The sequence below is a fragment of the Taudactylus pleione genome, unplaced genomic scaffold (assembly GCF_031769625.1).
Source record: "Taudactylus pleione unplaced genomic scaffold, aTauple2 ptg000485l, whole genome shotgun sequence".
In the NCBI taxonomy this organism is placed as follows: domain Eukaryota; kingdom Metazoa; phylum Chordata; class Amphibia; order Anura; family Myobatrachidae; genus Taudactylus; species Taudactylus pleione.
In genome coordinates this window covers 718,996-743,440 of record NW_028284887.1, presented here as the reverse complement: position 1 = coordinate 743,440, position 24,445 = coordinate 718,996, and the positions used below count along the sequence as shown (strand labels likewise).

Genomic DNA, 24,445 nt, shown 5'->3' with positions numbered 1-24,445 from the left:
GTGATCACGCGGTACAGTCCCTTCTCCGACATGTTTCTTGTGGGCAATCAGGAAATAATATTAAGACAGGTAAATAGCTATTTCCCTTTTTATTATGGAAATTTCGAGCTTTAACAGCTGCCGTTTGTCAGTCCCTCCGTGCCTGTCAGTTATTCTATGTAACCTGGCTGCTGGCTGTGAGACATTTATGAAAACTGTTTCTGTGTAGAGGTCTACAGTACAAAGCGCTTTAACCATAGCAAAACATTATTTCTTATCACATCACACCTTGCCAGTTTTTTTGCACCTTGAATCCGAGGCGGGGCACGGGGGTGTGCACTAGACTGCACTTTACCCCAGTGCAGAGGTTCCCAAACGCGGTCCTCAAGGCTCCCTAACAGTACAGGTTTTAGAGATATCCATGTTTGAGTACAGCTGGTTAAATCAAATTGAGTGAGATACTAATTAAGTCACCGGTGGTCAAGCATGGATATACTTAAAACTTTGACTGTTGGGGTGCCTTGAGGACCAAGTTTGGGAACATTTCCCCCAGTGCCTCCAAACACCAGTTCATTACCAAGTGCACCACTGGGTGTGGTGCAAATGACAATAAATAGGTCGACCCTCGACAGTCAATAATACCCCTTTTCCACCTAAATTCCGGGTCTGACCCGGAGTTGGAACAAAGTTCCTATCCGGATCAGACCCGGAACTTTGCCGGCGCCGACTCGGGATATTCCCGAGTCAGTGCCGCTCACACCACAGTCGGGTCTGCATAGACCCGGCTTTTGCGGAGTGAAAGTGGTCGCTTGTAGATAACGTCATCTCCAAGCGCCACTGAAGCCGGACCAATCGGCCGGCTAGCAGCGCACTCCAGGTAATCGTGACCTGGAGTGCACTGTTCTCACAGCAGGGTTTCACAGCTGTGACCGTGTTAAACCCTGCTAGTTACCTGGTTTGGATTGCCGGGTCACTTGACCCGGCGATCCAACCCTCTCCCCTTTTACACCAGGGAGCTGCCCGGGTTAACCCTTCAAAAACCCGGGTTTTAGCTCCGGTGTAAAAGGGGTATTAGTCGACACCAGGTGGTTGGCAGGTGCAAAGGTCAACAGGTTTAATAGGTCAACACAAAAATGGTTGACATCTTTTTGTGATAACCCTAACCCCCCCCCAGTGCCTAATCCTAAAAATGTTGAAAAAAACGTGTCAACCATTTGTATGTTGACCTTTTAACCCAATCGACCAAACATTTATCTGTCGACCTTTTGCCTTCTGACCATCTGGTGTCGACCTATTAACCTTCAAACAAATTAATTGTCAATTTTCTATCCGGATACTGCACCAGTCTACAGTGGCATGTGCAGGTACAGGCAACCTAATACACCTCAGGGGGGCCACATTGCATGACCCTAACCTTCAACAGAGCTACACGATACACTTGATATCAGCAGTAAGTTAATTGAATACATTTAATCAATACAAGAGACAACTATCTATAATAATATATCCGCAGGTCTTTTATTATAATAAAAATAGTAATATTTATTTATATAGCACATTTCAAGAGTACTCAAAGAGGCATATTCAATTGGCCGCAAAAATAAACTCGGCTATCACAACCAATTTCTGATTACCATGGCTATGCGTGCTCCCGTTTCTTGCGCTAACCAATTGAAAAAAAATTTTGAGACATAAACCTGCATGAAAAAAGGAACAAAATGGGGAGAAAGCCTGTATCCTAAAAAAAAAATCACAAATATTGGATTACTGTCCCTAAGAAAAACTTTTAGTGCTTTTAAAATGGTGCATTTTTTTAATAGCAGTGAAAAAAATTATAGAAACCCTATTTTTTGTGAAAATAAATGCTATAATTAAATTTGGGGTGAAAAAAAATGCCAAACAAGTAGATTTTTTAATAATTTGAAGCAATTAAAAAAAATCAAAACCTGTAACTCCCATCAATACAGCACCCCCATATACCTGTCCCACATTTTTTAACCCATTATTGTGCACTTTGCAGAATTTTACCTCGATAATGACATAGCATTATTGGCCCAATCAAGCAAATTTAAAATGTCTAATTGATCATTAGGAGGGTGTCCCAGGGGTTCTCAACCAAGGGCCTGATTCAGAGCCGCTCGCGAGTGCACAGCGCTTGCAAGCGGCTCGATGTTTGGCCACTGCGCATTCGCCACGTCCGGCGTGCGCATGCGCGAGCCTCGCAGATCGACTGAACTTCAGTCGCTGCGGGGCTCGCTACAAGACAGGGCGGCTGTCGATGTAGAGTGACAGCACGCCCCGTTTTGTAGGCGGGTAGGGGGGTGGCCTGACAAATGCAGGCGTTCCCTTAGGAACGCCTGGCGTTTGTGGGAGGACCTACTGACATCACTAGCTCTATCACAGCATGGAGTCCACTCGGGCTTGCGGCAGCCGAGACCCTACCCCAGGGTGCATCGCAAACCCGATGGGCGCGAAAATCGTGACGGTCTCCAGCACGCTCGCACAAGCTGTGGGTGGACACCCACAGCTTTGCGAGCGGCCTGGAGACAAAACAGAAAACGCCCACAGACCCTGCAAGCTGCCTGCGGCAGCGAGCGGTTCTGAATCAGGGCCCAAGTCCCACCATTTTTACCTCAAAATATTTATTTTTCCCAACTTTACATCTGTTCTGAAGCTGCTAGATAAAAGCTGTGTTAATTCATATAGAAATAACTGATTTATAGATTGAATAGAAAAAAACTTGCAGTGAGATAAAATTTCTTGCGTCGTGGGGGAAAAAAAAACGTGCCCAATTGAATATGCCCCAAATCACATTTCCTGTAAAGACATCGTGTTACAAAGGGGCAGACATCTTGGTCACGCTACAAGAGTTACAGTGGGTGTATACTGGCTGGGTACAGGATGCCTGCGTTCGGGATCCCGGCGGTCAGAATCCCAATGCCAACATCCTGTCAGGGTTAGGATACCGACACCCGTCAGTAGCTATCCCAACCCTCCACCTCTCCCTCCCCCTCCCACCCAATGCCTAAACCTAACACCCCCCCCCCCCCCCTAATGCCTAACCCCACTACTTACCATTGGGATGCTGGCACCATGATTCTGACTGGTAACGGGATTCTGGCGCCGGTATTCTGAACACTGGCATCCCGACAGCTTGGATTATGACTACATCCCGGTGAATACAAGATCTGAAATTCACATACAAGAGGCCACAGACTCATCAGTCCCATGGATTATTCATCCCACTTACAAAAGTACCAGGCTAGGCAGCCATCTTAGGATCACTACAAATTACACATGGGGAGTCCTAATATAGTCCTAATATACAAAGACAACAAGATACCAACAGCATAGATCAGTTCCACTAATTGTTCCTCCCACCTACACACCTACAAGCATTACAAAACTATAACAAACAAATAGGACAACAAAGTAGAAAGCAGCTGCAAGTTAAGGTTTAGAGGGCCGCATGCAGCCCCAGGGACGGCTTTTGCCCATCACTTGGCAAATGGATGCTGCACCCGATCACTTCGGCTTTGCTATGCAGACCTCCCAACTTTCCAGGCGTCAAGAGAAGGATGTCTGAGAACAGCAGGCATATCAATGCCCTCAAATCAGTACTGACACCTCCTAAAGACAGTTGGGAGGTATTTTAAATTAGGCCTCCTAAGACATGTTTTTCATCCACCCAAGCTACAACTATTTTGAGTAGGCTACTTAAAATTTTGGGACTATGGTCAGGCATAATATATAGCATTAAAAGTAATTCTACGTGTGTTTCTTTACTTTTGGTTTCATGTTAATAACTCAAAAAGTTGACAATAGACGTGTAAGGTTAGTGGTCTCTAATTTTATAAAAATGTAATTCCCTTATTCCTGGGAATATTTCCTGCTAGCTCTGTAACTCCACTGTGCCCCAGGCCATGACTGTGCTGCCTGCTTCTCTTTGTTACATTCATAACATACATATTTCTATATGTGCGCTACTATTTCACAGCCTCAAGCAATTTAACTGAAATGACATCTACTTACTATTTTAAGTTTTGTTTATATTAAACTGCTCATTTTTCAAAAGCTTAAGTGAATATTTGAATATCACTTGGACTATAGTTACTTTTTAACCACTTACGTGGTTTAACCTTTATTATCTAACGTGCAAACATTACAAGGTCTCGTAATCACTTATTATGCCAAATGTTGGGAGATATATTTGAAAGGCTGTAGGTGCAGTTCATGGTCCATGGTCAGAGGTTGAGCTTTGGCTTCACACTAACCTTGTACCATGAAAATATATCTATTTTGAAATCTCTGCTACTAGGCTTTGCTGAACGTTTGATAACTGCAGATCCTGCACTGTTATACTGCAGTCCTATAATAACTCTACACGTAACATAGTGAACCTAAGAAACAATAATGTATTTCTGAATATATGTGGCATTTTTTAAGTCCCAGGGGTGTACTTACTAACAATCTTGTCTGGCTGAGATTGCATTCCTGTGCGAGTTTTCCCTTTTTTAAACTCAGAGATTTGCTAAGGGAAACACACGTGCAAAAACACAATTCCGCACTGAAATAGACGGCAAAACACGCAAATAGAAGTGAATAGACCATGGAACCAACACGCAAGTACTTTCCATAGACAGGAATACAACTAACGGATTTACTAAGAATCGTGTTTCAAAACACGATACAACACAGAGCCGAGAAGAAATGAATAGAAGTGCCTGTGAGCTGCATGTTCTGCCGGTGTGATCTATGCAGTGCTTCTGTGTTATAGGTGTAAGGTTACATATTTTTTTTTTTTAAACGGCCTATACCCGCACCCCCTCCCCACAAAAAGCATAACCAGCCATAGACGTCTGAGCCTGCTCTGGTACGAGTATCCGGGGATGGGGACGGGGGTCGACCGGCATGGGGTTCCCCCTATTTTCTTATAACCATCCTAAAATAAACCAGCCAGGGTGGTAATGCCTAAGAGGAAATCCAACGTGGGGTCCCCCTAGCCAAAACATTCACCAACCCCAAACTGGTCAGCCCAGGCTTGGCAATCCTCAGAAAGTGGGGACCCCTCCCCCCTCCCGAGGATCAATCAACCCTGGGCTAAAAGCCCATGGCTCATCCCCGCACCCCTGGTGGCGGTGGTTGCAGGGTTAATGGGGTGAAGACAGAAATAATATTGTTCTTTACAGTGGGACTATAGGTCCCAGCAATCCTGCCCTGTGGCACTTCTAGAACCACAAGTGCCAGCAGGCCGCTGGTACCTCTACCCCCACTGTAAAGAAAATATATATAAAAAAAACCACTGTATACACACCGATTATCAGGACCTTCATCTAGATTTGAGGGGAGATTGGAAGATACTTCTGTCACTGTCAAGCACATCTCCTGGTGGTGTGGCCACATCCACTATGATGTGGCCATTCTCCTTAACAAGCCATTGCTCACACCCCTTAGTCCTCATTTCAGGATAGCTAATGTTTGGACATATAAAAGAGGAACATTGCTCGAAGGTCTCTAGGCAACAAAATGACATATCTGTCATAAAAGCCTACTATTTAAGATAACAATTAATATAAAAATATATATATTTCAATTGAAATATTGGGTGCTCATAAAAAAAGAAATCCTCTCCAAATATCAGGGAAAGAGGCCATAAATGGGGTATTGGAAATGGAGACTGTGGGCCTGATTCAGATGGACGCCAATGCTATTTTCACACAAATCGAGCGATTGTTTGGTATTGCACATGCGTTTAAGCTGCACTGCGTGTGCGCAGCGATCGAGTACATCGCAAAGTGAGTGACAGATACTCAGCATTTGGGATTGTAACAGGGAGTGGTCAGAAAAACTCAGGCATGTCTGGCCGTCTCAACGCTGTTACATGGGCGCGAATAAATTAGCCCTTGCAATCTCCTACGGAGCACTGCGTGTCAGGAGAGCTGTCAAATCTGCGGCAGATCAGACCTAGCCTGCAAGGACAAAACAGCCGCGTGATGTGCGTCGATATTACCAATATTTACGCAGGCAAGCAACATCGTACGCATGTGCAAAGGCAGCAGTGGGCGTCTTTGTGCCGGCTGTGCTTTGGCAAGCATTAGCATATTTCCGCAGCTGCATTCCGTGCAAAATCGCGCTGCGATCGCACTAGCGTCCATCTCCAAATCAGGTCCTGTGTTGCCAATCATCTTTTTTTTTAAATTTAATATGAATTATAAAATAGTACTGATCAATGTGAGGATGTAGAGTGAGCTTCAGAATGTACTAGCTATGGTTCAAATGTGATCATTAACTTTTGGTGAGCTTGATGCAATAATAAGAGTTATGGTAGACTTACCTTTGTTAACTCTTTTTTTTCTCTTGAGGTCTGTAGGGTCCACAGGAACTATGTTGTGGTATGTGGTTGGAGTGATCCAGGCACCAAACAGCTTCAGCTCCCAGAATGCCCTGGTCCTCCTCCATATATACCCCACCCCCAGCCACAGGCATTCAGTTGGTAAATAAGCCCAATGGCAGGAGAAGGAAAGTTGAGAAGGAAGTACAAATTACACTAGAAACACTCTCACAAAGATGAGGGAATCAATGACAAGAAGGAACAAATCCCAACTGAGGCCAGGTGCGTCAGGGTGGGCGCCTTGTGGACCCTAGGGACCGCGAAGAAAAAGAGTTAACAAAAGTAAGTCTACCATAACTCTTGGGGATGTCCTAAAGCAGTTCCATTAAGGGTGGGGACGTTCCTGAGCAGAAAGGAGAATCCGCCACCCAAAGGAAGCATCCTGGGAGGCAAAAGTATCAAATGCATAAAATTTGATGAAAGTGTGGACAGAAGACCAAGTGGCCGCCTGGCACAACTGTTCCACAGAGGCGCCATGTATAAACACCCATGATGGTCCCACAGACCGAGTTTAATGTGCTGTCACCATGTTAGGAACAGGGAGATCAGCCTGTATATACACCTGAGTTATAGTCATACGCAGCCACCGAGCCAGAGTGTGCTTGTTAGCTGGCCAGCCTCACTTGTGAAAACCATATAACACAAAAAGCACATCTGATTTCCTGATGGAGTTGGTACGATCCACATAGATACGAAGGGCTCGAACCACATCCAGGGAAGCTTCATCTACAGAAAGGTCTGAAGACTGAAAGGCCAGAACTACAATTTCTTCATTCATATGAAAATGGGATACCACCTTCAGAAGATAACCCCCCCGTGTACAGAGGACAGCTCTATTCTGGTGAAAAATCAAAAATGGGGAGTGACACGAAAGTGCTGTCAAACCAGAAACTCTGCGAGCTGAGGAGAAAAAGTGTCTTTGCTGTCAACCATTTAAAGTCAACTGTGTCCAAAGGGTCAAAGGGAGGAGCCTGCAGCGCCCTGAGAACCAAGGATAAATCCCACGGTGCCACCGTAGGGACAAATGGTGGTTGAAGGTGGAGAACACCCTGCAAAAATGTTCTAATATCTGGCAGGGGGGTGATTCTATGCTGGAACTACACTGACAATACAGAAACCTGAACCCTCAATGTAGCCAGGCGAAGACCAAGGACTACTCCATCCTGGAAACTTTAGGGTTATACTCTCTGTGGGAACACCATTGAAAAAAAGAATGCCAAATCCTGTAATAGATGCGGGAAAAGAAAGACTTTCTTGCCCTGAACATCGTCTGAATCACAGAAGTAGAAAAGCCTTTTGCTTTTAAGACGGAAGACTCGAGCCATGCAGTCAGAGCCAGACGAGGTAGGTCCGGATGTAGGCAGGGACCCTGCATTAACAAATCCGTCCGTAGAGGAAGTGGATTCTATGTATAGACATGTCAGATCGGTAACCCAATGTTGCCTGGGCCAAACAGTAGCTACTAGTATCACCCTGCTGCCCTCTTGCTTGCATTTTCTGAAGACCCTTGGTAGGAGGGAGATTGGAGGAAACAGGTATGCCAACCTGAAGTCCCACCTCACTGCCAGAGTGTCCACGAAGGTGGCTGAGGGGTCTCTTGTCCTGGACCCGTACCCTGGGACCTTGTGGTTGTGACGTTATGCCATGAGGTCTACGTCCGGTAGTCCCCACTTGTCCACTAGGAGCTGAAAGACTTAGGAAGTCGGCTTCCCAGTTGAGGACTCCTGGGATGAATATTGCTGAGATTGCTGGATTATGGCATTCTGCCCAAACCAGAATGTTTGCCACTTCCCTCATGGCTGCCAGACTTCGTGTGCCTCCCTGATGGTTGATGTAGTCCAAAGTAGTCGCTTTGCCGCACTGAATCTGGACAGGCCTGCCGTGAAAGAGGCCGGTGCCAGAATGAGCGCCCTATGCACTGCACAAAGCTCCAAAATGTTTATGGGCAGGTGACTTTCCTGAGCTGTCCATCTTCCCTGAAAGGTGTGATGACCTGTCACCACGCCCCATCCTTTAAGACATGCGGCCGGGACCCATAATGGGCGACCCTTGTGCAGATGAGCTGTCTGTAGCCACCATGAGAAGGAGAACCGAACCTCTGGTGAGATGAGGATTGTTTGAGATCTTATCGGATGATACTGACCATCCCACTGAGACAGAATCCATCGCTGCAGGGGTCTGGAATGAAACTGGGCATATGCCACCATGTCGGAGGTAGATACCATGGACCCCAGGACCTTCATTGCTGAGTGAACTGATATTCTTTGATTGTGGAGCAATTTGCGCATCCGCAATTGTAGAGCAGAAATCTTGTCCCCCGGTAGAAAGATCCTTTGTGCCAGGAAATCCAGTAGCACCCCCAGATGTACCATGTGTTGTGAGGGAGAAAGAGAAGACTTCTTCCAAATTGACTATCCAGCCATGCTCCTGTAGACAGACAATGGTCAGCTGGAGATGACATTGTAAAATCTCCAGAGGCTGCGCCAATATCAAGAGGTTGTCCAAATATGGCAGTATCTTGACTCCTTGTCGTCTGAGATGAGCGATCATGACTGCCATTATCTTGGTAAACACCCGAGGGGCTGTGGACAGACCAAAGGGCAGAGCCTGAAACTGGTAATGTTGCTGATAAATAGCAAACCTCAGAAACCTTTGGTGGCAGATACGCATTCTGTATGTCCAGGGAAACCATAAAATCCCAAGGCTCCATTGCCAGCATAATTGATTGTAGGGTTTCCATACTGAACTTGGGCACATGGATAAACCTGTTGAGAGATTTCAGATTCAGAATAGGGTGATGAGACACATTTGGCTTCTGAATCAAGAATACATTTGAATAATAAGCCCTTGCTTGTTGGGCCAAAGGAATGGGGATTATTACCCCTGAACTCAGCAGGGCATGAATAGCCTCTTGGAGGGCCAGGGCTTTGATCGGGTCTGATGGAGGAGCTGTACAAAAAAATTTCTGAGGGGGATGCCTCAGAAACGTGAGGGCATATCCTTGGGACCACTTCTCGAACCCAAGCATCCATTGTTTGATGCCAGGCATAAGAAAACTGAAGAAGTCGGCCTCCCACCCTGAGAGCCCCCTGGGGGATGCCCACCCCATCAGGCAGAAGGCTTATCATCTGGCTTGGAAGCTGGATGTCTAACCGACCATGATTTTTGGTTTGCAGTTTGGCCTTCCTGCGAGAATTATCTTGTCTGGAAAAAGACTGTCCCTTTGCCCATCCTTGCGGGCGAAAGGTCTGAAATGAAGACTGCCTATATTTAGAGGTAGTCGCAGATGGTAATCCTGCAGATTTTGATACTGCCAAAGTAGCCACTATGTTATCCAATTCTGGTCCAAACAGTATCTTTCCATCAAAAGGCAAAGATTTGAGACCTTTCTTGGATCCCGCATCTGCCTTCCAGAACCTTAACCAAAGGGTTCTGCAAGCAATAACCAAAGTTGCCGATACTCTAGAAGCCCCGCATCTCGCATTTGGAAAAGATAGGACAGTTGTTCTCTGGTAGTCTGTGGCATACTGTCTTCCAGTGCTCTCGTCCATTCCTCCATAGCCTTGGCTACCCAGGCTACAGCCATAGCCAGCCGGGTAATAGCTACAGATAATGAGAAAACTGATTTTAAACATGTTTCAAGTTTTCTGTCTGTAACATCCTTGAGTGAGGATGCGGATGGAATAGATAATGTAGAGCTCCTGATAAACTGTGTCACATGAGCATCTACAGTCGGAGGGACCTCCCACTTAGTACATTCACCAGGTGAAAATGGGTACAGAGATGTTAACTTCCTTGTAGCATGGAAACGTCTATCTGAAGTGCTCCATGCTTAAGCTATGAGGTCCGTCAGCTGCTCAGACTGAGAAAAGTAATCCTTTACCACTTTCTGATGCCTAAAAACCAGAGTCTTAGATTTAGGTGGGACCTCCTCTTCCTCTATGCTAAGGACTGATCTTACCGCTCCTACCAGAGAGGGGACATCTATGGAGGATTGGTGGTTTTCACTAGCTGAGAGAGACCCAGAAGAGGAACTATGTGTATCCTCATCTGATGATGTGTTAGAATGCCCAGGCTGTGCCTGATGGGATACTCTTATGCCCATATTTGGTGGTAACTGGTCTATTCACTTGCACCACTTGCTGAGCAGCGGTAGACTGTTGAACCATACTCTGACTTGAGTGAGCATAGGCATCCATCCAGAAAGGACGCATGGCCGGCATATAGATAGCAGGATGTAACTGCTACGGGTACCCCATAGTGGGAGGCAGTACTAGAGCTGCTGCCCGGTCCACTAAATGCATCATAACCTGAGACCAACAGGACACCCAGGGTGGCTCCTGTGTAGGAGCTGATGTACCGGATTGGAGAGGTGGCTCTTTATAACAGCCAGCACACAAACCATCCTGTATGAAATCGTGAGCTGACAGGCCCGCCAAACAGTATTTACATGAAGCCAGCACAGAAGCCTCAACCTTCTGCTTCCCTTTAACCTTTGACATATCAATGTATAACAGGTACAAGATATAAATGCAATGCGACAGTCTTCACAAGTACCAGTATTTGTGAAGTACACAGAAAACCCTGCACATGTTGTCAGAGGGATGAGGAGAAACACAGTGATAGTTATAACTGACAGTCAGAAGTAAAAGGTAGAATTAAAGAACAGCTAGCACAAGTCACATACAATGCATATGCAATTTAATCGCAATGGCCTCTGAATCAACTGACCAACACCCAAGGGAGAGGTATACAGGGAGACAAACCCAAACCTTCTAAGAGAAAAACAGCTTTAGCAGAGCACTGATAGTGGACTGTGAGCATCTCATATACACGAGGCGGGCAGGAGGAGCAACCGAGACGCGGGAAACTTCCGTAGGTTCTGGGTCGGGGGAGCAGCTGCCGGGGGAGAGCCTACCTCACCTAGGCTGCATCAACTGGCCAGGAACATGGCAGTAGATGCATCTATTGCCGATCCCCGGCATCAGACGATAAGGCCACGGTCTAGTGAGCCTCGGGCCTCACTGCAGGACTGCCACGCGCGATTCCCTGTAAACAAGGAATCACCTTATCTGATATCTCCGTGTGTCTGATTGCAGTCCAGGCCTCCAGCATCGCTGCTAGCTAAGCTCCGCTGTGACCCGCCGAAATCACCAGAGACGTTACTGGTGTTGCGGCACCGGCGGAGGTAGAATGAAAAAAAAGTTAAAGCTTGGGACTTCCTGAGCAGTCCCCTGTTAAAAAAGGTGCGTCTATTCCTGCTGAGCACCAAACAAAAAACTGAAACGTTCAGACATAGAGGCGTCAACAGACCGCAAAGAGCAAACGGTTCATTTGATTAGCCACCCCTTTTTGTTGAACGAACGACCGCAAATAGCGACCGGCTCTGAATCAGGCCCTATGTCTCCTAGAGCAGAATGATATCCACATTCTTACAACTTTATATGTTGGATGGCTATTGTGCATTTAACTGATGAGTTCAAGCTATTGACATTAACCCAAATCAGTTTCAGAATAATAGCTATTTACCATTCAAGATGCGTTTCTCTTGCATCAGACTTGATTGGAAAGGACATCTGGACAGATTATTTTGATACTGTCTTCTCAGAGTGGTATGTTCTGGCATCCTTGAATTGCTGCTTTGAAGAAGAGGCAAACACAGGTATCTTATTAGCACTGGAAATTAGCTTTTTTATGTATTTTTTCCCAAATAGAAACCATTTTCAAAGGGAAGTAAAGAGAGGCTACTTAATACCCCTTTCACATCGAATTACAAGGTGGCACCTGGGATTTTGTACACAGTTCTATACCGGGTGCAACCTGGCTGACACCCCTTTCAGACTGGCGACCCTTGACGTCACCACCGTCACGTGCTGAGCCGGTGCTTTGAGATGAGATCATCTCATGTTCAACCCTGCTCGTTACCAAGGTTGAAATGCCGGGTCGCACTATCCAGGTTATATCAACCTGACCCTTTCACATTGCACAGTAACCTGGATTGCTGAGTGTTCAAGTGCAACAACCCGGGTTATTGCTTCAGGAACATAACCATAAGCCTCTTCTGGCGATCACTGCGGATGATATATACTTTCTTGACAACATCATTGTAGCACTAGAACCTTTTCAAAGAACATCAACTCTGTACCTTGTAACTTCCATTTCCTTAATTAGATTCTGTCTACCCCCCTGTTCCTGTGTGTCAGTGGAATCGGTATGAAATACAGACGGAGGAGACGTTGGCTGTCAGTACACTGACAGCAGCATCTCAATGGTTGTAATCCCAACAGAACAGTGAGTATTGCTCCCTTGTCCTATTTATCCCCTAACTCTCCTTTTTTGTACCCTCTTTCTAAACCTCCCTATCCCGCCCCCTAACCTCCCCCCGGTGGTACCTGAACCTCCCCCCTCCCGCAGCCTGACCCTAAGTCCCCCTGGGTGCCTAAACCTAACCCCCCATCTTGAGCCTAACCCTAACCTCCCCTTCCCCGCAGCCTAACCCTAAGTCCCCCTGGGTGCCTAAACCTCACCCCCCCCCCCCCACCCCGGCGGCTGATTCTTACCTTGCCTCGGTCTCCTTACGATCGGGATGCCGGCTGTCGGGATTCTGACGTCGGCATTCCTAGTCATGTCGGGATTCCATCGCCGGTGTTCTCTCGGTGGTCAGGATTTTGGCAGTCGGCATCTCGATTGCAGGGATATTAACCGCATACTGTGTCAGTATATTGGGTAATCATCCAAATTCTGATTGCTTAATTTCATTGCCACACTTGCTTTAATAGAGACATGCAACTATTATACATTCCTCTAGCCTTTCTAAGCATATAGCTGTTTTAAATAATATATAGTCAAACTACAACTAAAGCTACTCAGGGTATATAATCCCTATTAGCATTCTCATTATCTGCAAAAGGAAACCCATTATGCAATCTTTTAAAATTAGACTGACCTCTACCCAGTCAAATCCACTCTTAAGAGACCATTCATCACTGTGAATAATAACTATGTTTATGTTGCTTTTCTCCAGTGTAATTTTCCTGAGCAATCAATATGGAAGGCGTGTCCCATAGTTTTATTAATATGCTTAATTAACGTCTCAACAATTTTTAGGTTACAAATAAAACCTCTTCCTTAATCTTCTCCTTCACTGTGAGATGACACCTCCTCTGAATCCATACACCTTTCTGGAGGAAATTCCTGTTCTGCTTCTACATCTAAGCAATAAGTATAGTTGCAATCTAGATGTTTAACCTATTGATTAGACTGTAAATTCTCTTCAGACACAAACTACTTCATCATGCAATAAATCTGACCAATTTCATTAGGAAAACAATCTCCTCAGAATGCTTCTTTAATGTTCAGACAACACCTTGTTACCAGGTCCACAAACCAGATGATGTGTTTTGCAGCTCATTTTCCCCCTCTACAGGCTCACTGAAGTACTAAATAAGTAACTAAAAAACCATATAACTAATACCGCTTTTATATCAAAGTTCCGGATCAGACCCAGAACTAAAGCTGGGCATCCATTATACAATTTTCTGTCAGATATCTCTCCAATCTGGCTGGTTGGAATGAAAACCTGGTAATGTATGGGAGCAAATGACAGCCGATCATATGGTTTTAAACACTGATAAAAGGACAAAAAAAATTGTTCAAGTTGGTTACATTTGTGTTTTAACTAATTTGTCTGAACAACCATTTTTGGCTATTTTCCAGTTGACGACTGTCACTTGCTCCCATACATTACCAGGTTTTCATTCCAACCAGCCAGATTGGACAGATATCTGACAGAAAATTGTATAGTGGATGCCCTGCTTTACCCCTGTCAGACTTTGGCGCCAACCTAGGATATTCCTGAGTCCGCGCCGTTCACACCGGAGCCGGGTCTGCAGTGACCTGGCTCTTCCGGCATTGCAGTGGACACTTGGTGTAGATGTCAATAGTGACCCGGATCGTGCAGTTTACACTGCAGGGTGGCACAGGAACAATGGTGGCCAACCCTGCAAACTACCCGAGTTGGATCCCCGGGTCGATACATTCACAGTGACAAAATTCCCGGGTTGATGTTCATCAACCCGAGATTTTCAGGCCGGTGCAAAAGGGGTATAATATTGCCTAATTATACTGTCCCTAAAGAAGAGGGGTTTACGTGGATCAGATATTTTTTTTGAGTCAGGCTCTGTTCTATGTTTCTTTGACAGCATGAGGTAAATTTGCTAAGTGTTGATTTTGCTATCAATTAGGGAAGCCAATCCCAGGATTGGTGCCTCAAACCCTGGAATTTTTGGGATTAAAATGTGTGACTTGGCGTGGCTCGTCTTCAGCCCAGGGGCAGTGCTGAAAACTAGTTCCGTCGGCTCAGACGCTGCCCACAGACCTCCTGTGACTGCACGGCTGCATGTGACATCATAGAGGTCACACTGTGCAGCCACAAACCAGCCTGTCCCCTTGTACAGCTGAGCTCGCCCGCCCTGGAGTCTGTGTGTGGTGGGCGCTTGGCATTGATTAACTCACTCCTGGGTATCCCGGGATTGAAATTCTTTTCAATCCCGAATCCTGGGATTAATGAAGTGGGATTGGCCTCCCTACAATCAACTCGATACAGATGGGCATCAATGGCGCTTTAGTGTCTAAAGTAATGGTATTTACTAAGCATCAGTTTTGACTGACATTTACAAATCCGCAGTTGCTGCCCATCAGTTTCCTTCTGCAACCCAACAAGAATTCGCTGTCAATCAACTGCACATTTTAACACTGTACAGATCAATAGGATCTGTGCAGACTTTGATGTTAAAAATATATAAACTATCTGCTTTTTAAATCCAGGATTTCTATACGTCTAGTTGAAGATTTACTAAATGTTGTGTTTGCAAAGTATGAAAGGGGTAAATTCCGGGTCTGATCCAGATTGGTATAAAAGTGGTACTACTCTGATATGTTCATAATATAGTTATTCTGAATGTTGACAATCAGAGCCATTCAACATTAGTGTAGACCAGTGCTTCTCAAACTGAGTCCTCAGGACCCTACACAGTTCACGTTTTCCAGGTCACCCAGCAAGTGCACAGGTGTACTCATTACTCACTGGCACATTTTAAAAGATCCACAGGTGGAGCTAATTATTACACTTGTGATTCTATGAGGAGATCTGGGACATGTGCACTGTTTGGGGTCCTGAGGACTGAGGGCCTGATTCAGAGCCGCTCGTAAGCGGCCGCTCGTTCGCTCTGAGCGATGTTCGCACAACTGCGCATGCGTATGGGTTGTAATACGCATGCGCAAACCAGTCATTGCGGTCAGAAATTGTGTGCTCGCAAAATAGCGAATACCTGCTAATTTGAGTGACAGAATGAGGCGTTTGTGGGTGGTAACAGGGGAAGGTGCTTGAAAACGGGGAGTGGAGATCCGAACGCAGGCGTGCCAAACGGTCAAAACGGGCGTTTTAAGGGTGTGTATAATTAACAAAGCAGCATCATCGACCACGTCACTTGGTTGTCTTTTAGCCTGAACTGCTCGCATGATTGCGGTAGGAAAATCCTACCACAAGCACTGCGAGCAGTTCATACGCCTTTCGATGTACTCGATTAATCTAATAAATAGCGGAGATGACGTAGGATGCGAGCGGCCAGGGGGGCGTTTTTAAAAAATACATGTTCGCATGTTTCGTTCGCTCGTTCAGACATAGAGGCATCAACAGACCGCAAAGAGCGAGCACTCTATTTACATATACGGCCCCTTTTTCTGAACGAGCGAGCGCAAATAGCGTCCGGCTCTGAATCAGGCCCTGAGTTTGAGAACCTATGGTGTAGACATTGTGAAGTACAACTATATGGCTGCAAATCTGCTAAAGGGGTGTTTGTCTGGGTTTTTCCTCTTCCACAATAATCCCTTTAACAAACCGGTCAATGTAAACAAGCAGGGTGCATTTCTTTATCCCTGAAACAGCGTTTCCTGCAAGGACTGTGCATCTCTAGTTTCATCAGTGTCCATTACTTTTTAGATATCTCCTAACATTTTATCTATTAAATCTTCATTGTAATTAGACTCCTTTGAGGCTGGAACTGAGCCCTCAGACAATTCAGATTAATTTAGAACCCACATGCTGTATACCTGGCTCACATTCTCTAGTCAACACTGACTAATGGCCGGTAGCGCTGTTTAAAAAAAAAATTGATTTCAATCTTTGTTAAGCTGGCCATACACGCTACAATTATCAGGGCTATCCGCTCGATATCCGTGGATCGCCCCGATAATTGTGGGGGGGTGACCGAGTGTTAAATATTGCTCGGTCGGGCATGCCGGATTGTCCAGCATGTCGGTCCGATGCAATATTTAAGGGGTAAACTGTCTGCCGCATCGGGCAGTGTATGCCCAGCCATGGCCGACAGACAGACACTTCCTGTGCTCCTTCCCATGGAAGGAACAGGGAAATGTCTCCTCCCCTGGGGACGGAGTGCAGATGTCGGGCAAATACACTGTGAGTAATCTCACAGTGTATGCCGCGGACATCTGCGGCTGGCAAGCTGCCAGATAAAATGTCTGTCGGTCTCACAGACATTTTGGACCTCATTCAGAGTCGGTCGTTGCGGCCGCACGGTCGTAAGTGAAAAGGGGCCAGATATGCAAATGATGCACTCGCAAGTTGCGTCCTTAAGATCGGATCGTTGGCTGGCCGACCAAGGGGATGATGCGGCCGTAAGACCAAAAATACGCCCCTTTCTCGTACGCATTACACGTCATCTCCAGCCATATAAGGATTAATCGAGACCATCGGTAACCATCGGAACTGGTCGTAGAGCTTAAGGTTGACCATACCCTCTCTTAAGCACTACGATCAGGTCAGTGTATAAACCACCCATGTCACGTGTGCCATGACACTGCTTTGTTAATTATGCACTCCCATAAACCGTATGCACTCCCATAAAACGCCGTTCCCATAATTAGGCACGCCTGCGTTCGGATCTCCACTCCCCCGTTTTCAAGCACCTTCCCCTGTTACCACCCACAAACGCCTCATTCTGTCACTCAAACTACCGACCTGGCTGTGTTCAAGGAGAGAGAAATTTCTGATCGTAGCAGCTAGTTTGCGCACGCGCGTTGCGAACTTTACGCATGCGCAGTTTAGCGAACATCGGTAGCGTATGACCGTGCGGCCGCAACGACCGACTCTGAATGAGGTCATTTATCTGGATGTGTATGCCCAGCTTTAGTAATGAAGGAATCCACAAATGTTCTCTTCATCCATTTAGTAAGCTGACCCATGTGAGGGGTTGGCTGTACCTGCTTATTAGCAGTGCAAGCAAATCTTCCCTGAAAAACAGTAAGGTTCAGGTTTCTGATCACAAATGTCACAGCTCAAGGTTTTCAATTTTGTAGTAGATCTCTCAGCTGGTTCAGAAGACCCATAATAAAATATAAGGATTGCTAAGATTATGTAACAGAGTATAAATAGAATTATAAAAATTAAGGTAACAGAAAAAAATATAAATTCACAGAATATAATCCAATAAAAATTTTAACATTTATATTTCTGTAGACCATGGAAAAATTAAATCATAGGTTGTTATTGTAATTATGAAAACTTGTTTTGGAACTCAATGGAAACAAATGTATCTTGCACAGAACAAAATGGTAATAATAATAATTTTTGTAGGTAAGAATTAAGTGTATTAAGTAATTAGATGACCCAACTTCAGTGATTAGTATAGACCTACTTGGTATTCACTATAACTCATGTTGGTGGTGCTCCCCTGGGTAATCAACAGTACATGTACATACTCAGCAAAATAGTTGTAGAAAGGAGAATCTATAACAACAGCAGGAAGAACCCTTGGTGGGGGCACTATTTGATTATTATTTATGGCTTGTGTGATACAAGAAATTGTATACTCTAAAATATAACCTTTAACAGATATGGTTAAAATATGAGGAAATTAACACGACACTTTCTAAGAAATATATAGAATACATTTTCTTAGTAAAAAATGGCTGGGTGACAATATTAACGCAGAGTCTCAGTGTTCATGAGATAAAAATCAAAACAACCCTCTCCAGACATTGATTTTTATCTCACTAATCTGGCCATACACCTGCACGATTTCGGGCCGGTTTGCCCCGATTTTCAATAAGTCATAAGATGAATCTTGTGAAGATCGTGTATTATTTTATTAAGATAAGATCCGCGCTCCCACAGCTCTTATAACACTGTACAACAAATTAATACTTTTAATTTGTTTCCTTTCTAAAAATAGTCATACATTAATAATTTGAGGTGAAGAAAAACTAAAATGATTTCAGAATGTTTTTACTAGCTCTGTTTTGAGCTACACTACTTGCACTATACTGTATGTACATTAGTAATATAGTCATAGTGAAAAGCTATTTTAAAATAATTGATATTTTCTTGATAGAAAATAAATAACAGTTGTTTTAATTCAATCAGTGACAAATAAGAACACAAAACGAAACAAACATACAGCATATGAAACAAACATACAGCATACGAAAGTACTATCTAATATAGTGGCCTATTCATGGGGGTGCTTTCTCTTTGCTTGTCGCTTGTATTCCTCTTCTGGGGCATCTCTTGTCACTGTCCAACAGTAGTGATCACCTACCCTGATATCTTTGTTCCATTGCTGAAATGTCATGGTGGAATCGCTCACTATGCTTGTCACTCAGTGCACCGCAGTTATCTTGTGTGGGTAATCCCGTGAATCACATATATTTGAATAGGGGAGGGGACAAATAACTGATTCATTTAATTGGGTCATTAGGCCCCGCCCCCTCTGCGCGGAACGCAGATTGCTGGTAAGATTCTCTCCATTCTGCCCACTTCACTAGGAATACCCCTACATCGTCATAAATGGGCTATATCTCGGAACTCAGAGCTACCTGAGAGTTTTAAATGTCATATTCATTCTTTGCATGCTGAAATCAATTAGAAGTAACTATTTTCACATCGGAAACATTTTCATTGTTGTGCAGTGTAATCGGATCTTATGATCAGACTTGCAGCACATCTTGTCCATCGTATCTTGTGCAGATCGTGCCATTTATTTTGTTTATGCGATCCATTGTGCAGCAATTCAAGTCATTTCAATTACTGTTTGCCTTATGAGCCTGTGAGACACAGGATCGATCTTAAGACAGATCCTGTGCTAAGAAAAACAACAAACATGCTGATAGAATTCATGTACATTTAATATAAAAATTAAAATAGATAAATACACATATATTACACATAAAATAAACATAAATTGCACAGTAATGATGAAATTGGTCACCTTGACCTCAAATGATTAGGGTGAATGAGGACAGCAACATGTTGATACTGAGTGTTTGTAAAATATGTAACAGTGATTCAGGAGTGGTGTACACTGTAACTAATGTCCTGAACAGAACGTATTGTGATCAATCACGTGGGAAAGAAGATAGTTCAGTTTCCAAATGAATTAATCAGCCAGAATCGGAAAGTTCAGTCCATAAACAGGTGCTATTGGCTCAATCCAATTACACGCAGGTGCAAGTCATATTTAGGCTAAACCTTTAAAGCCTGATTCATACCCCTTTCAGACATACGACCCGGGAATTTTCCTGCTCAGACCCGGGTATTTATCCTGTGGAAATTCCCGGGTATTTGGTCAAGACCCCCCTTTCACACTACAACGTCTACCCGGGAAATTCCCGGTTAGACCCCTTTCAGACAAGAGCAGGGTTTTTCAGACTTTTAAACAGAAAATCACAGTTTTGTCATTTTAAGTGGACGTTATGCTGGCACACATTAATGAGGTAATGCAAAGATGGGGATTTGGTATAAGGGGACTGGGAGGGGCACCTATAAGGTATTACTGTATTTCCAAGCATCTGTGTAGCATGGTCACCTTGTATTGTCTGGTGGATTTGGTGTGCTACACAGCAACTGAGGCATGGCTGTAGCTGCTCACACTGTTCATAATCGTACAGTGTGAGATCCTGAGGAGAAGGGAGCATTTTGTGGTGGAGAGGGCATTCAAGCGCCAACATTACCTACGCCGAGGGGGGCCTTGGTAATGTCCAGCGTCTCATCCATATTGAGACTGACCGGAGGGTCATCTCGCACAATATGGTCTCGAGATCGACAACATGGAGAGGCTTTCTGGGCTATGGTACAGGGGTTTACAGAGAACCAATGGATTGCAAATTTTAGGATGTCGCAAGGCACCTTTAATTACATCCTGGAACTCCTGACCCCGTCACTTACCAGGCACACTACTCGATGGAGACAGCCCATTGCCCCGAGCAGAAGACTTGCGATCGTCTTGTGGTGGTATGCTACCCCTGGCAAGTACCGCACAATATCCTGCTTGTTTGGTGTAGGCATCTCCATGGTTTGTGTTTTGGTGTGTGAAGTGACCCAGGCCATCCTGGATACCTTGTACCACCGGTTTATTGCCCTACCCCATGGGCAGCGACTGGATGAGACAGTGTCCGGGTTTCTGCGCCGCGGTTACCCACAGTGTGCTGGGGCAATTGATGGCACCCACATCCCCATAATTGCTCCCACAGACAGCCCAGCAGACTACTATAACAGAAAGGGATGGCATTCCATCATTCTGCAAGCCGTCGTTGACCATCGGTATTGGTAAGCCACATTTATTACTTTTAATTAGATATATATTGTGACCTGCATTAAAAGTAAAGTATCTAAAATGTTGTGTGTTTAAAAAGTTTATATGTATAGTTGTAACCGGATCTTATATACGCTTTCTATCAGAAATAAATAAATGTATATATTGTAGTGTATTTAAAAGTTAGGGGTATATTTAATAAAGTGAGGGTTATTTGAAGTGGAGATGTTGGGCCTAGCAACCAATCAGATTCTACTTCACATGGTCTATATGTCTAGTTTTAACTGGATATTATCTTGCTCTCACAGCTTCATTGATGTTTTCATTGGCTGGCCAGGTCGTGCTCATGACGCTCGTGTTCTGGCCAATTCTGATCTGTACAAGATTGCGGAGGAGAGGCTGAATGGTTGGCTGTTTCCTCGTGAGGTAACTATACACACATTTATGTCATGCTTTTTATTGCAAAACCGATATGTATTATCTTCCATACCAAACCACAACATGATTTTTGGGATGTCACCTGCAATTTGCTCTGATATACCGTATCTGCATACAACACTGTTACCTGTAAAGCCTTTAATAATAACTGTAATATTTGTTTCCATTTGCAGAAGTCCAAGCTTGCGGATAGAGTGGAGATACCAGTCCACATCATTGGGGATGCTGCGTATCCACTACGGAGGTGGTTGATGAAAGGGTACAGCCAACAGGTTGTGCTTTCGAACGAGCAGATCGCCTACACCCATACCCTCAGTTCAGCTAGAATGGTTGTTGAAAATGCATGCGGGAGACTGAAGGGACGTTGGCGCTGCTTGTTAAAAAGAAATGATGTGGACATTCGGCTCATTACTGATGTTGTAGCGGCATGCTGTATCTTGCATAACATCTGTGAAATACAGCGAGAAGAATACCTGCCAGAGTGGGACATCGTGGAGGAGTCTGTTGGGAGTGATCCTTCTACCCTTTCATCGACCTCACTTGCTTATCGAACCAATGACATAGAATTGATTAGAACCACCATTTCAAAAAACATTACTTCTATGGTGTTATTGAAATAAATACAAAAACTTAATTTTTGGATTGTTCAAAAAATCTTTTATTTTAATAAAGGCCTTTTGTTTAAGTTGCACACGAAGTTTGAAAGCATTTCCATATTTCTTACATAGGAAATAATGTTGCACCAAAACCAAAACCAAACAATAGTATAAAAATAAATAAAAGTGCACATTTACTTCAGAACCCAAAGTACTCCATATGTATGTATGGATTGATATTGTCGAAGCGTAGACAATGAGAACAATGTTAAGTGCGCATATAGCTGTGAGGCATTGAAACAAAAAAACGACAAGCAGTAACCATAACATTTTCAACATCATGATGCGGATATGTCTAGTTAACATCACTAGATACTGTATACTTGATTACCACAGTTAAATATTTCAGTAAACTGTAAACTCTGGGTTTTTGACAAGAGTAAGTTCCTGTGACAGAGTATTAGCTGGCAAAGTATCTTTAAATTGACCTTCGAGTATATTATCTAATGTATTATCTGTAAATGTTGAGGATGACTGAGGTGTTTGCGGATGCTTGGATATATGGGATGTAGTTTGGCCAAATGCTGTGGGGGACTTTAGTTGTTGCGCATACTGGGATGTTTGGCCAAATGCTGGGGGGGGGGGGGGGGGGGGGGGGGGGGCTTTGCTTGTTGAGCATACTTGTATGTAGTTTGCCCAAATGCTGTGGGGAAATTAGCGTGCTGGTCATACTGTGATGTATGCTCAAATGAGGTGGGAGACTGAGGTTGTTCCACATATTGGGATGGTTCCCCAAATGAGTTTGGATAATTAGCTTGGTTCCCAAAATGGGTGGGTGGTGGAACATGTGGTGTTTTGTAGTGGATTGTGCTCAAGATTTGAGTAAAAAGTTTGTGGTTATCGCGACTAAGCCTTTCCTGCATAGCTATCATTTCCTTTAGCAAATTACTCTGCATTTCTCTCTCATTGGCCATGAACCGCTGCAGTCTGGCATCCTCTTGTGTCTGCCATTCCGAATCTAGGTCGCGTAGTTGTTCACATAGAATATTTGTCATGGCTTTGGTAGCAACCTCAATTTTGCTCTACTTTTTAGGTGTTGGCACTGTGAAAACTGAAAGTAAAAGAGAGAAAACATTGAGCAACACATGTAAAAAATATTTGAAATACAAAACAATAAATGGTCCAAATTCAAAAAGCAGCACATCTGTTTGCATGCGGTGCCCATCCTCCACTACAAGATAAACGCAGAAACAATACGGTTTCTACTATATACTAGAAATTGAACTACAACATTACATAGATTAATGCAGCAGAACATAAGTTATTTGAATTAAACTTACTGTTACTGCGTAGGGTGGGCTTGTCTCCCTGGGTCTGTGGCTCAGACTCAGAATTTTGCCTTTGCATTGGAGAGATCACATCTGTGCCAGTGCTTGGTTCAATGATGATGGTATTAGATGAGTCCTCATCTGCGTCATCAAATAGGACCTGCGATAATGCCGGGCTCGGCTGGCTGCTCTCAGGAGTTGTTGAAGGCATGCCTATCGTTGTGGCAGACAGTGTGCCAGCATCACTTGAAGAAGATAGAGCAATGGGGTTGCATAGTGCTGTATGCCCAAAAGCAGAAGTGCATAAATCGTATAAGGGCCACTCCATCCTTCCCACACCACTGCGATTACGATTGTGGTCATGGACCTTTGTGTATTGTTTCTTTAGGCTCTTTAGCTTATTAAGGACTTGCTGCTGTGTCTTCACAATACTCCGGCTGGCCAGGATTTTGGCAATGTTGCAATAGATCATGGCATCTTTAACAGTGACTGTGATTTGAGCTTTTAGTTCCTCCTCTCCCCTCACATGTAAGAGCTCACGGACCTCCTCGTCCTTCCAATGTGCCATGGTCAGCAACCACCTGTACACAGAAAAAAGAAAGATTACCGCGCTAAAGAAAACCCAGAAAATTTAGATAATAAATAAATAAGCAAATGAATAAAAAATAAATCTCTTGTATGGTGTATTAATAATGTATTTCAGTATTTTAAAATATATGCCATATATAATAACAGAAACAAGCTCTTTTAATAAGGTAATAAAACAGTAATTTTACACACCTGGCACCACTCTCCAACCACCTGGTACTGCACTCTCTCCTCTGTCACCTCGTAGTGTTGCGGGTCTCTCTGCAGCTGCTATGTGTGCGTCTGCCCTCCACTGTCCGGCTGCTGCTGATGATCTCATCAACAGGCAGCCACGTCCAGGCCAATCAGGAGCTTTTTGGTTAAGTCCGGGAGTAAATTCCCGGGTAGCACCATTCACACAAGAGCAGGGTAATTTACCGGGACTTAAGTCCCAGGAAAAACCCTGGTCGATTGCAGGGGCGGCTACCCGGGAACGTGTTCTCGAGTAGGTACCTTTCAGACAGACGTGGCTACCCG

The 24,445-nt window shown here is 44.4% G+C and overlaps 1 protein-coding gene across 1 annotated transcript; it reads left to right on the top strand.

The window, feature by feature from the left end:
* The first annotated feature begins 39 nt into the window (after window positions 1–39).
* On the top strand, window positions 40–22,037 carry LOC148502697 (uncharacterized). The gene is made up of 3 exons (XM_088449438.1): window positions 40–69; window positions 21,317–21,405; window positions 21,591–22,037. The coding sequence occupies exon 3, from the start codon at window positions 21,669–21,671 to the stop codon at window positions 22,035–22,037; it is 369 nt and encodes a 122-aa protein (XP_088305564.1). The 5' UTR covers window positions 40–69; window positions 21,317–21,405; window positions 21,591–21,668.
* The last annotated feature ends 2,408 nt before the right edge of the window (window positions 22,038–24,445 follow it).